Source organism: Heterocephalus glaber, unplaced genomic scaffold, assembly GCF_053883595.1.
Source record: "Heterocephalus glaber isolate CG9 unplaced genomic scaffold, H.glaber_assembly_v1.0 deba00000122, whole genome shotgun sequence".
Lineage (NCBI taxonomy): Eukaryota > Metazoa > Chordata > Mammalia > Rodentia > Bathyergidae > Heterocephalus > Heterocephalus glaber.
In genome coordinates, this window is record NW_028258138.1 from 10,479,684 (window position 1) to 10,491,610 (window position 11,927).

Consider the following 11,927-nt stretch of genomic DNA (forward strand, 5'->3'; position numbering starts at 1 on the left):
TGCAGTTGAGTGCTAAAGACCCCAGTGGCTGCCAGAAGACAGAAGGCCCAGGAGAGTGTATAGAGGCCAAAGTGCCACGTTTACATTCCTCGTGATCCCCAGCACCAGGCACTCTGCAGTGCCAGACGGGGTGTGGGCTGGGAGAAAGAAGGTCATAGAAACTGCAGAGAAAGGACAGAAGAGCTAGTGGGTCCCTCATCCAACATCCTGCAAAGCCTTATGCTCAATGCAGCATCTCTGTGGCACTCAAGGCCCCAAGCGTCTGGTTCCCAGCAGAAGCCAAGCAAACCCAAACCCAGCCCGTGGTGAACGGAGAGAAAGTCCAATCCAGGCCGAGAGGACGTCCAGGCACCAGACCCCAGGGAAAGGCCCAGTGCTCTTCCCCAGGCCCTACTCTTAAATTCGTCCCGCCTTCAGCTAAAGGAAAGGAACTTCCCAGCCAGGTTCCAGGAAATAAAAGCAAGGATGAACAAGTTGTGATAATCACCCACAGGAGGACGCTCTCAGAGAGCATTTGAAGGAATTGGGAAGGAAGGTTGAGGGCATGGATAAACAACCCCCTTAATCTTTCTCCTCTGGGACAAATCCGCAAAAAAACGATCCCCAAATCCTTCACTATCCGCTCACACGGATGAGAAAACGCCCGACTTACTTCACATTTTATTTAAAATCTCAACACTTGATCATTTATTTCATTTTTTGAAACCAAACAAGTAATAAATATTATTTAGCACTTTTCTTTTTTTACAAAAATAAAACAGATGATACACTCTCTGCGAGGGACAGCGGAATCAGGGGAGGGATGTTACGCAGCAGACGCTACGAAGCCCGACTGCAGCGCAGGAAGCGCCCGATGGCTTGTGAAGACGCAGGAAACACGTGGAAGTTTGCCATTTGTGTTAAACGTGGCAAAAAGAAACCGGATGATGGGTGGGGGGGAGAGGGAGTCATCACGTGAGCAGAGAGCTAGCGTCGCACTTACCGCATCCTTGATGTGATAGTTACACATCCAAGAAAGGATTATTAAAAAGCCAGCAGAACCTCAAACTATATTCACAGCCACTTCCTTGTTGTTCTGTCAAGCCCTCGGGTAACGAAATGACTGTCTCCAAACGAGTAAGAAACAAAATCACTCGCGCTCCAGACGGAAGGAAGGAGAAAGGTAGTTTCTATTTTAAAATAATATCTAAAAACACCCGCTTCCCCCCAATATCGGCAGTTTTGGGTTATTCCGTTCCACAAGTGGTTCTATTCTGAGCGTCCACAAAGCTTGCTCATACTGCTGAAAAAGAAACACTCACAGATTTATTGGAAAACAACCAATCCCCAAATCGACAGGAGAGGCTGGGAGGGGCGGGCGAGGTTCAGAGGAGGTGCGGGTGTAGCCAGATTCCGAAACCCGGGAATCCGATGCGACCGTAAGTGCTTTAGGTGCCAACGCCAGCTTCCAAAGAACCCATCGCCCCTGGGCCTGGACCTGGGCCGGCGACGACCCTCTAAGGCCAGAGGTCGCTTCCGCAGGGCCGGAGACTCCTACCCGCCTAGGAGGGAGGACGGAGAAGAAGCCCTAAGGCGTCCCCCCCCTCCACCCGTCCCAGTCCGGGAGTCAAGCCACGTTCGCAGGGAAACCGCAATCTTCAAACGCTTTTCCGGGGGAAGAAGAGGGGTTCCAGAGAAGGATGATACGGTGGTGCCTTTTTATAAAGTGTCCACCACACTGCCCAGCGCGGTTTAAAGCCAGAGGCCTCGACAGGGTCCCAGAGAGGATGCGCCCCTCACTCCCGGCGGCTCTGTGCGCGCCCACGACTTCGCCTTCGGTTCGCGGGCGCGCGCTGGAGTCCCCGTCCCCACCCCAGCCCCCGGCCCCGCGCATCTCCTCGTGACAGCGCTCCCGAGCCCGGCGCCCGCCAGTCCTCGCTGCCTCGCGGCCCCGGGCCGCCCTCGCTCGCCAGATCGCGCGGGCACGGCCGGCTCACTTGGCGTCGGAGGTGAGGCGCGGCAGGCTGCCCGCGCCCATGGCCGACACGTGGTGGTGCGGCGGCGGCACCACCTGGCACATGTTGCACGGGCAGGGCATGCCGCCCCAGTGCTGGAAGCCGCCGCCGCCGCCCCCGCCCCCGCCCCCCAAAGGGGTGGCCGCGGCCGCCGACGGAGACTTGAGCAGGCCGTGCGGAGGCCGGATGGAGCCCACGGACGACAGCCCGGAGCCCGGCAGGGAGGCGCTGGACACCGCGGCGGCGGCGGCGGCAGCGGCGGCGGCGGCGGCGGCGGGCGGCAGGATGGGGTGGTGCACGGCCGGGTGGTGCGCTGCGTGAGCGGCGGCGGCGGGGTGCGCGGTGGCCGCGGGCAGCGGCGCGGAGTGCGCCAGGCCCCCGCAGGCCGAGGGGTGGAAGCCGGCGTGGTGGCCGCCGTAGATCTCGCTCACCAGTCGCTTCATCTCTTCCAGCGAGTTGGTGAGCATGAGGATGTAGTTGCGCGCCAGCAGCAGGGTGGCGATCTTGGAGAGCTTGCGCACCGACGGGCCGTGCGCGTAAGGCATGACCTCGCGCAGGCCGTCCATGGCGATGTTGAGGTCGTGCATGCGCTTGCGCTCGCGGCTGTTGATCTTGAGGCGCAGCTGCTGCAGCTCCGGCTCGGTCATCTGCTTCTTGTCCTTCTTGGTGGACGACGCGGCCGCCGACGACGTGGACGAGGAGGTGCTGGACGAGGACGACTTAAAGCTACCGCCGCTCAGCTTGTCCGCAGGGTGTGTGCCCGCCGCGCCCATTCCTCCGCGAAGCTCGGCGCTCAGCTCCGGCGGGCAGTCGCTCGGCGTGGACGAGGACACGGTGCCCCCGGTGAAGCCGCTGCCGCTACTGCCCTTGCTCCGGGCCGGCAGAAAAAGGTCATCGGGCTCCGGCGACGACGGGCGACTGGACACCAGGCTGGCGTCCGAGTCCATGGCCCCGGGGAACAGTCGCAGCTTTGGTGGCAGGGTCTTTGCTCCCTGGGCCCTCAGGCCTTTCCAGGAGAGGGGGAGCGAGGGATGGAGAGAGAGAGAGAGACACGGAGAGAGGGGATTGATTTTAAGTGAGATAGAAAAGCTGCTCCCGCCTGCGCCGCCGCAGCCCCAGGTCCAGGCACGGTGGCCTTCACTCGGCGAGCACCTCCCTGCTCTCTGTCCCTCCTTCCAGCGGCTCTCGGGTCCTCATAACTAATCTTTCTTTCCTTCCCTGCCACCCACCCTCCGCTCTCATCCACAGGTTGTTTCAGGAAAAAACGAGGGACCGCCAGAGAGGGGAATCCTACAGGTTTTGTTCTTTCACTTAAGAATGGGAAGGCTGGGTCACCGGGGCTGGAATAAGTGAAGGGTAAGAGCTTTTCCTTGGGAAGTGTGAAGATCTAAACAGGAAACTGTTTCTTTGGCTCCTCAAACGCATCCACGTTGTCCATCGACACCGCGGGCCACAAACACACGCACCCAGCGCCCGCGCGCGCTCGGGGCCCGGGTTCCACGTGCTGCGTCTGGGACCGCGGGCGCTCGCACCCGGCCGGGACCCCGGCTGGAGGAGCCGCTGTCGCTCCACTTCTGGCTTTGGGAGAAGGGGATGCTGCGGTGAGAACGAGAAGCGTCGCAGAGGTGAAGCCGGTCCAGGTTACTGGCCGGCTAGGGCGGCGGGATCCGAGTACCCCCCCCAGGGGAGCATCCCAGGTCGCCACGGGCTTGGGGTGCCAGTCCGGACTCGCTGGGCTAAGGCTGCAGGGGGCGGGGCGGGGACACTCACTGCGAGTTCAATTTGAGGAACTTGCTCCGGAAAGCCTTAGTGGAGATCCCGGCGCTCGGCGCTGCCGTGCTGTCCGTCTGTAAGGAGCATCCGCACCTTTCCGAGCTCCGAGAGTTTTTATAGCCGGGTGTCGGCGGCGGCGCCGCTGGCGGTGGCCGGGGCGGGGGCGAGGAACAATGTGCTTGTCCTGGAGGGGCCGCCGCGCCAATGAGCTGGGCTCGCCCGAGGGGCTGGGAAGCTGATGTCATCCGGGCTAAGTCCGCTCAATGAAACCCGTCCGGCGCACGCCTCCTCCCCGCGTACAACCAATGGGCGCCCGCGGTCGAGAGATTCTTGAGGAGGGACAGGAGGTGGGACCGAGCCCAGGAGGTGAGAGGCAAGGGGGCGGAGCCGCGTGCGCTCGCAGCGACGGAGAGGGCCGAGCGCGCACGGGCGCCGAGGGGCAGAGGGGATTTCTTCCGATTTCTGAATAAATACGGTCAGAGCCTAGTCAGGCTGGGGGTCGCGGTGGGCTGGGGACTCCACCGACTAACCTGATATCCAATGCAGCTGGATCTTTTGGATGCCACAGAGAACCCTGGCGACCTAGGGGCCCAGGATGGAGTCCCCTCCCTGGCTTCTCCTCTCTCTCTGGTTTCCCGCCGACACCTCCGTGTCGTGGGTCTCATCCACGCGTGAGCATTTAAGGCCACAGAGGTAACGGTAATCATGCACAAAGCCCCTACTGGCTTGGCGCTCTCAGCGCGCCTGTACGAGGTCGTCGCTGCTCCGCTCCGCGGGCAGGCGGTGGCGCCCCCAGGTGGGGCAAGGCCCTGCGGGGCAGAGGGCAGGGACGGAAGGAGGGACGGGCCACAAGAACCGCGTTTTGAAAGAAATCACAACTTTTCACAAAGTTGAGGATGTAGGCTCAAGGACGAATTATTTCCGTACAGGAACTGTGATTAACAAGAGCGCAGGAACGTGCCGGAGTTGAACATTCCCACGTCCTATTTCTCGAGCCGATGATCATATCTTCAGCATCATCTTTGTGGTGGTCTCCAAGCCAAAGGGTCGGGCAACCCAGGTTTGCAAAGAGGTATCTCAGGCCTGAGCAAAGGCTCTTCAGACCCTGGGCCAAAGGGCGAGATTGAATCTTTCCCTGCAGCCTACAGGTACAATGTTGCAGCCTCTCAAACCGACAAGCCCTTGATCATGAAATCTTAAACCTAATGTGGAGAAGGGCCCGGTGTAGCCCGGAGGTACCTACACAGTCACCCATTTTACAGGTGGGGAAATCGACTGTGCCTACAGCAAACCTACAGTGCAGCCCCGCCTCGAATACAGGTGTGGACATGGGGCCCTAAGGTAGAGGCAGCTGCCCACCTCCCTAACCCCTAACTTGCCCCTGAGCTGCATTTTTGACGTCCTTATGTTTCCTATGCAGGTTTGTTCTGCAAATCTCAGATGCAAGCTCTGCACACACACACACACACACACACACACACACACACACACACACACACACAAGGCCCCAACCCTCTCTGGTTACTTAAGTTATTTGGCAACTTTTCATGTCCTTACACAGAGTTACAAACAAGCAAGCCAAAAACAAAAACAAAAAAACCCCCATAGTAATTGGTGTTCATGTAGCAAATTTACAAAACAAACAAATAGGAAAACATGACTATTGCCCCTAGTTCCTTGCTAAATCTCTCTCTCTCTCTCTCTCTCTCTGGTACTCCCTAGAAAGTCCAGCGGGTATTTTCCCCTTTGCCCAGTCTCCTGCCTTCTGGAGCATTATTTTTCAACCCGTGTGTCTCCCAGCTGGCTCTGCAGCCATCCGTTAAATATGTATTTAAAACACGAAGAACTGAAGCGTGGTGCTATGTCCTCTAACGGCTACAAGGGTGACCCCTAACCGTTCGGTTAGCAGAATCTGTCACACAGAGGGACTAAGCGGGAGCTTGGGGTGGGGGGAGCGGAGATGAGGATGAGGAAGTAATCGGGGTTTGAGGATCCCTCCCGCGGGGCTCCAGCGTGGAGCTGTGCGCTGCGGGGCGCTGCTGGGGCGTGGAGATGCGCGCCTGCCCTGTAGCTAATAAGCGCCAGGCGCCTGGGGTCAGTCCTAAGGCTGGCACGCGTCCTCGAGACCTGCTTCCTTCTTTTGTTGCATCCCACTTGTATCTGTCCTGCGTCATCGGCGGTCTTCGACAGAGCCCAGTCTAATATTCTTTATAGACTTGGTCCCGTGGCTGGGGTTAGTGGCAGGGCTGAAAGTTGGGGGCGTGCCCTGGAGGCAGGACAGATGGCTTGGTCTTCTGGGCACATCCTGGGACCCCCTAAAGATGCCCCAGCCCTGAGCCACTGAGTTGAGGCTGCGGTGGCACCTGGAGGTCCTCTCCCCCTCCCGCCGGGAAGTTCCTCCTCCCGGCTGCCTCCCCCCAACATCAGAGAGTTGCTGGGTGGGGTTGGGGGAGAATGGGAGCAGCATGGATCCCCCCTGGGCTCTTATAGCTCAGGGAAAATCCACCGCTGGGCTCATCTCCTCGTGTCCCCCCACTTCCAATAATAGGGAACAAGAAGGGGCGCCCCACGATTGCCCTTGTGCGTGGGGCAGGCGTCCCAGCCCTAGTCAGGGTCCCGCGCCCGGGTTCCAGCCATGTCCCCGGCGGCGCGCGCCCTGGGCTGACGGCCCTCCACGCGGAGTGGAGCGCGCCCTGCCGAGGCCAGTCGCCTGGCTCCCCAGTCCCCGGCTGGCCCTGGCACCCTGGAGCTGTTGGCCTTCGCCGTCAAAACGGAAGACGTGTTTTTCTCCCTCCTTTGTGTTTCCCTCGCACAAAAGGCCGGGTGCGTGTCGGGCCGGCCTTTGCTCGGTCGGCCGCCTGGCGGCCCGGGAGGAACCTGAGCCAAACGGGTTTGGGCAGGCTCGCGGGGGGCTCCGGGGCGCAGACCTCCCACCGCTTCCTGGTCCCTCCCGGGCCTTCGTTCTGTTTCTACCCCTTCCCTTCCTGGAGTTCCTGCTCGCTTTCAGGCTGCGTGTCCGCCTGGCTGCCAAGGAGAAATGCGTTTTTGCGCGGAACCCTCCAGGGGTGGCAGTGGGAGGTAAGGCGCTGGAAAGAAAAAGGAAAAAAAAGCCTTTGAGCCATCATCGCTCCTGTTCCGTAAATCAGGACGGACACTGAGGCAGTTTTTGGAGCCCAAATGTGCGCCATGGGATTTTCTGGGAGTCGGAACTCTCGGACAGACGGCCTCTTCCTGGCACACTGAGCTCCCGGAGCGCTAAGAGCCCGTCCCAGCGCGTGGCCGGAGCTCGGTAAATACTTCTGAAAGAGCGCCACATGCAAGTGTGCCTTGTTAGCTGGGGTGAAACAGGACTCAGAATCCATGGAAATGTGAGCAGTGTGAGCCTTGTGTGCTCAGTCAGTGTGCATAGTAAATCATGAAGTCTGTGATCTGGATTGTGGTGTGTATGGGGAGCCTTTAGGACATCAGGATTGGTGACTGCTATTCAAGGACAGCCGTGATCACTTAAAGGCGACCTGAACAGTGCCAGGCACTTCGCAGGTCTTGACAAAGTTTCATTTGATTTCATCTCTCACAGTGCGAGGGCCCCAGAGGGATGGTTTACTCCCATTTTGCAGACAGAGAAACTGGTGTGTAGGGAGGTCTGGTCATCTCATTGGCCCAGGGGCAGGTTAAAGGAGATCACCGGGCAGGCAGGCAGCTGAGGGATGTGGGCGCCAGAGACGTAGAGGTCTGCAGCCCTTCCCTCTGGCCTTAGTTCTCACTCATAAAGTAGGTTTGTAGAAGCTGCGTGGGCTCCAAGAGTGTGTCAGGTTCCAGATGTGGAAGGTGTGGAAAGGCCCAGCTCACACCTGCTCCTTGCGCCTCGTCCTTGCCCCTGCTGTCACTGTTTGCGTTGTCTTGAGGCCTTGGCATCCCAGAGCCCCTGCCCTGGCCGAGTTCAGGTTTGCTACCGGCAGAGGCAGGGCTAGGAGAGGAGTCCTGGAGCCTGGAGAGAGGAGCGTGGCACAAAAAACCTAGCAAAGCCGGAAGCTAACATCCCCACCCCTCCTAGAGACTGCTCTCCCCTCCCTTTAAGCAGAAGGCAGCCACTTGTCTTTAAAGTCACCCCTCCTTTCCTCCCCGTGGAACTCATTAGGATAAGACTGAGGTGTGGGGTGGGAATTTTACTGACAGTTTACAAACCATGACTCAATCTTTGCAATAGCCCCTTTGGCATCAAACTGATGTGTGTCCTTGTGTCTCTTGCCCAGCAGGTCCCAACAGCCTGCGCTTCCGTGGCTTGGTCCCACACTCACACTGTCCTGCCCACCCTCACCCTCACCCAGGACACACTGTGTCTACACTGGATGCCTCGACTGATCCTGCCTTTCCATGCCAGCCTCTCCCTACACGTGAGGATTCATCCAGAAGATGCGGAATGGGGTGGACAGATCGGCAGAGTGCCTGCAGGGAGGCGTCCCCGGTCTGGTGGCAGCTTGAGGCTGGGTGCGTGGGTGTCATTCCACTGTGTGGCGGACTAGGGGACGGCCGCGATCTTCTGGGAGCTGGTGAGACTGTACTGGCTTCTAAGAGGTGACAACTTGCACCATGCGTTTCGCAAGCAGGGCACTGGTGGGGAGGGCCTGGGCGAGCTGCTTGCATGGAGGACGTGGACCCTCTCACAGCTAGGTAGTGGGGTGGTTGCTACTCTGCTCACCCGATAGCCTGGCTTTCTGTGTCAAGGAGGCAGAGGGAGGGACAGGGACATGTTTTACTTAGCTACTGTTCCGATGAGGAGTAGCAAAGTGATGTCCCCATGGCCTCCAGGTTCAAGTCTGAACCCTCTTGGCGACCTTAGGAGCCTCACCTCCTCCACTTACACTCTCAGGACCTAGGGCACCCGGGGTCACTGCTCTTTGCCCATCTTAATGGGAGGGCTCCTCCTGCCCCTCACCCCTCCCCTCCCCAGGCGGAGTCCAGGGGAGCCCCGTCCGCAGCCAAGGGGCACTCAGTGCTTCCCTCACCTCCGTCAGGGCTCTCCTCACCCAGCTGTACCCGCATCCGCTTTGCATCCCTGGCACAGGGCAGGGACTGGCCCCAGAGGGCTCCATAAATCCAAGCAGGGCTGCTGGTAAGCAGAGTTTTTAGCAGAGTATCCATATAGCACAAAAGGCTCCCATGACGATAGCTCAAAGGTGCGACTCATCTCCCTAGTTAACCCAGCTTCAGAAAGGCCCAAGGAGGCCGAAGGCTGCGCATCCGGCCGTGTGGGGCAGGGTGAAGACAGCTCCTGCCACCCCAAGTCAGAGGGCCTTTCGGTAATGTGCCACGCTCGGTCTCCTCCGGACGCCCGCCCGCGCCTACTCACTCCCACCGGGTCCCCCAAGACCTGCACCAGAGAGCGGCTGAGGCCTCCGGCAGGGTCCGAGGAGCCAGAGCCGGGCCCGGGCTGCTGCGCTCCAGGCCGCCTCGGGGAGGAGGAGGAGCGCGCAGCCAGACGGAGGCGCCGCCCGACCCGGGTGCAGGTCCCCGGGCTCCGCGCCCCGCCCGGCTCAGCTAAACGTGCAGGCGTAGGGAATCTGCAGCCAGGCCGCGGCTTCCCAGCGACGTCTCCCAGCCCGAGCCCCGACTCCGCGCATGGAAGCTGGGGCCCTGCCGGAACTGCGCCGAAGCTGGGGGCCCGCGACCCGCACCCTGGGCCCGCGGCGCGCAGCCGGCAGCCGCCCCGCACAGCCCAGCGCCAGCAACAAGCGGGCCCAGTTCTGGATCTGGAGCGGGCGCGGGACAGACAGGAGGGGGCGCGATCCTCGCGTCCTCTTTCCTTTCGCCCTCGGCTGCCGTCTTTCCTCGCTTCAGACTCTTCCCCTCCCTTCTCCTTCGTTCTCATTTTCTGCAGACGCATATACCTAAATTGTATTTTTATTTTCCCTGTCATCACTTTGATCCCTGCCCGGCTGCCAAGAGCCAGGAAATAGGAAGTCTCCTGTCAGGCAGATGCTGTGAAACAATCTACGGCGTCCACAGGCGCAATGAGGCCGAGAAGCTCAGCTCTAGGTTTCTGGGCTCCATCCTTGGCTGTTCGCCCCTCCTCCACCCGCTCTGAGCCGGCTGAGGATATTCCCTTGGGACTGTGCACCCTTCCAAGCCATCTGAGCAAACCACGCCTCCTCCCTTGACGACCTGTTGAATAAAACCCAAGAAGGTGTTTTCTTTTGGGATTTAGCTCAGTGGTGCCGCGCCTGCCTGGCAAGCTCAAGATCCTGAGTTCGATTCCCGATACCGAAATAAATAAATAATACATAAATGCATACCTATGTAAAAAAGCAAACTTTGGAAGTAATACAGAAAACAAATGTCACCATTACCATTTCAACACCCTCCCCAGTCCTCAACAGCCACTGTCAATATTTTGGTGACTTTCCTTCCAGCTCTGTGTACAGGGTTTATAAATTGCTCTTTTCTTCTTCTTTGTCTTTTCTTTTTGTTTTCCCAGCATCTCTCGGCCATTTTTACACGTCAATACAGACCCACCTGGCCCCTTTAAACTGTATGGGATGCACCATCCCCTTTGGGTTCTTCCCTCCTTTCAAAATGGGTCCGCTATGAGAAGTCAGGCAGAGCTGGAACCCTTGAAAACCTGTTTCCACTCTGTGTGTGCTTGTGTTGGGAGGGCCCTGGGAGGACCCTGCAAGGTGTGGAAGGCAGCTCCCTTCTGGCCCCCGTGGGCCTCTGTGTCTAGAGCCAGTTCTCCTTAGAGGCATCTTTCCCCAAATGTCTGATAGGAGAACTGGTCCACGTTTTGCCCAGCGGGGCCCTGGATGTGCCAAGCAAGCCAAGCCCACTGACCTTTAAGTTGACTCAGGAAGAATGAACGTTCAGGGTGGGAACCAAACATTCCTTGGCTGGCTCTGTGACCAAGGCAGAACTTGAGTTCTGGGATTCTGGAAAAGCACGAGAACTTCAGACATTCAATTTGCCCTTTTCTTTCCCCATTTCCAACAACAAAAATGGTCATCTTCTTCTGCGTTGAAGCTAAGGCACTTATATAAGCAAAGAGATCAAATCATTCTTTGTAGGCAGTTTGCACTAAGAAAGAGAAGATGGGAAGAGAGGGAGGGAGAGATCATATATATATTGGAATTCCCTCTTCTTTAAGACATGTTTTGAATACTGTGTCATATATGCTTAAAATAAAGCTCAAATAATATAAAGGGTATCTGGAGCAGAAATAATTTTTCCTGGTACAAATGACCTGATCTTCTTCTGGTCTCTTCTTATGCATTCAGAAATATCCTTTGGATTTATAAACTATATGTTTAAAAATCTCTTTCTCTTCTTTTCCACGTAAGTGATAGCATACTTTATACACTGTTCTGTACCTTGCTCTTTTCACTGAGCACAGAACAGTTTCTTTACCTACGCACACACACACACACACATGCACACGCACTCAAATACTAGCACACCTGGAACACATACAACATATCTGCTCCTAAGACATCCTTACCAGAGTGGTCCAAAGTCCTGGGAAATCTTCCACCCAGTCAAAATGAAGAGAGGTACCCTTCACTCCCCACCCCCGTATAAAAGCCCTTGGCCTCTGATGGTACCTTTTCCTGCTCCCCTCTGTCACAGAAAGGCTAGGACACTCAGAGCCCAGACAGGAGAGATCAGGGAGCATTGAATAAGCTTCTCACAGCCATTTCCAGAATGGCACTTTTAGCAGCTGTCTGAAACTTACAGGTGAGTCTATTTTTTTCCTACTGTAATCACAAAAACAATACTATTTCTCCTGTCCTCTTTGTAGGACAATCAGTCATAGAGATCTAGATACACATACTTTAAAGAATGTGTATAAGACCACTAGATGAAGCTAATTAGTTATCGTTTTATTTTTGAATAGGCAATATATTCACACAATTCAAAGGAATATAATGAAAAGTTTTCTTCTCTTTCCAGCTCCCCCATTGAAATAGTCTCTTTGTTCAGATATTTCTTGTCTACCCTTCCATAAGAATTCTTTGCAAGGGCCTGGGGATTTAGCTCAGTGGTTCTGCCTCCTGCCTCACAAGCACAAGGTCCTGAGTTTGATCCCTGGTATGAAAAAAATTCTTTGCAAATATAAGTAGATATACTCTGTTCCCATTTTTATGTGAATAGTAACATACTATACACACC

The 11,927-nt window shown here is 57.0% G+C and overlaps 1 protein-coding gene across 2 annotated transcripts; it reads right to left on the bottom strand.

Moving 5' to 3' along the window:
• Window positions 1-647: 647 nt before the first annotated feature.
• Olig2 (oligodendrocyte transcription factor 2) lies at window positions 648-4,032 on the bottom strand. Of its 2 annotated transcripts, none has more exons than XM_087212841.1 (2): window positions 3,765-4,032; window positions 648-3,590 (listed from the first exon to the last, which is right to left on the bottom strand). In XM_087212841.1, exon 2 carries the CDS (start codon window positions 2,939-2,941, stop codon window positions 1,973-1,975), a length of 969 nt encoding a protein of 322 aa, XP_087068967.1. In that variant the 5' UTR covers window positions 2,942-3,590; window positions 3,765-4,032; the 3' UTR covers window positions 648-1,972. The 2 variants fall into 2 exon arrangements, with proteins under 2 accessions (XP_087068967.1, XP_004842358.2); XM_004842301.4 differs by having other exon boundaries at window positions 648-3,000; window positions 3,765-4,029.
• Window positions 4,033-11,927: the final 7,895 nt, after the last annotated feature.

Bases quoted from the DNA above. Each gene is read 5' to 3' on its own strand.
- Olig2 (XM_087212841.1), bottom strand. From the start codon at position 2,941: ATGGACTCGGACGCCAGCCTGGTGTCCAGTCGCCCGTCGTCGCCGGAG.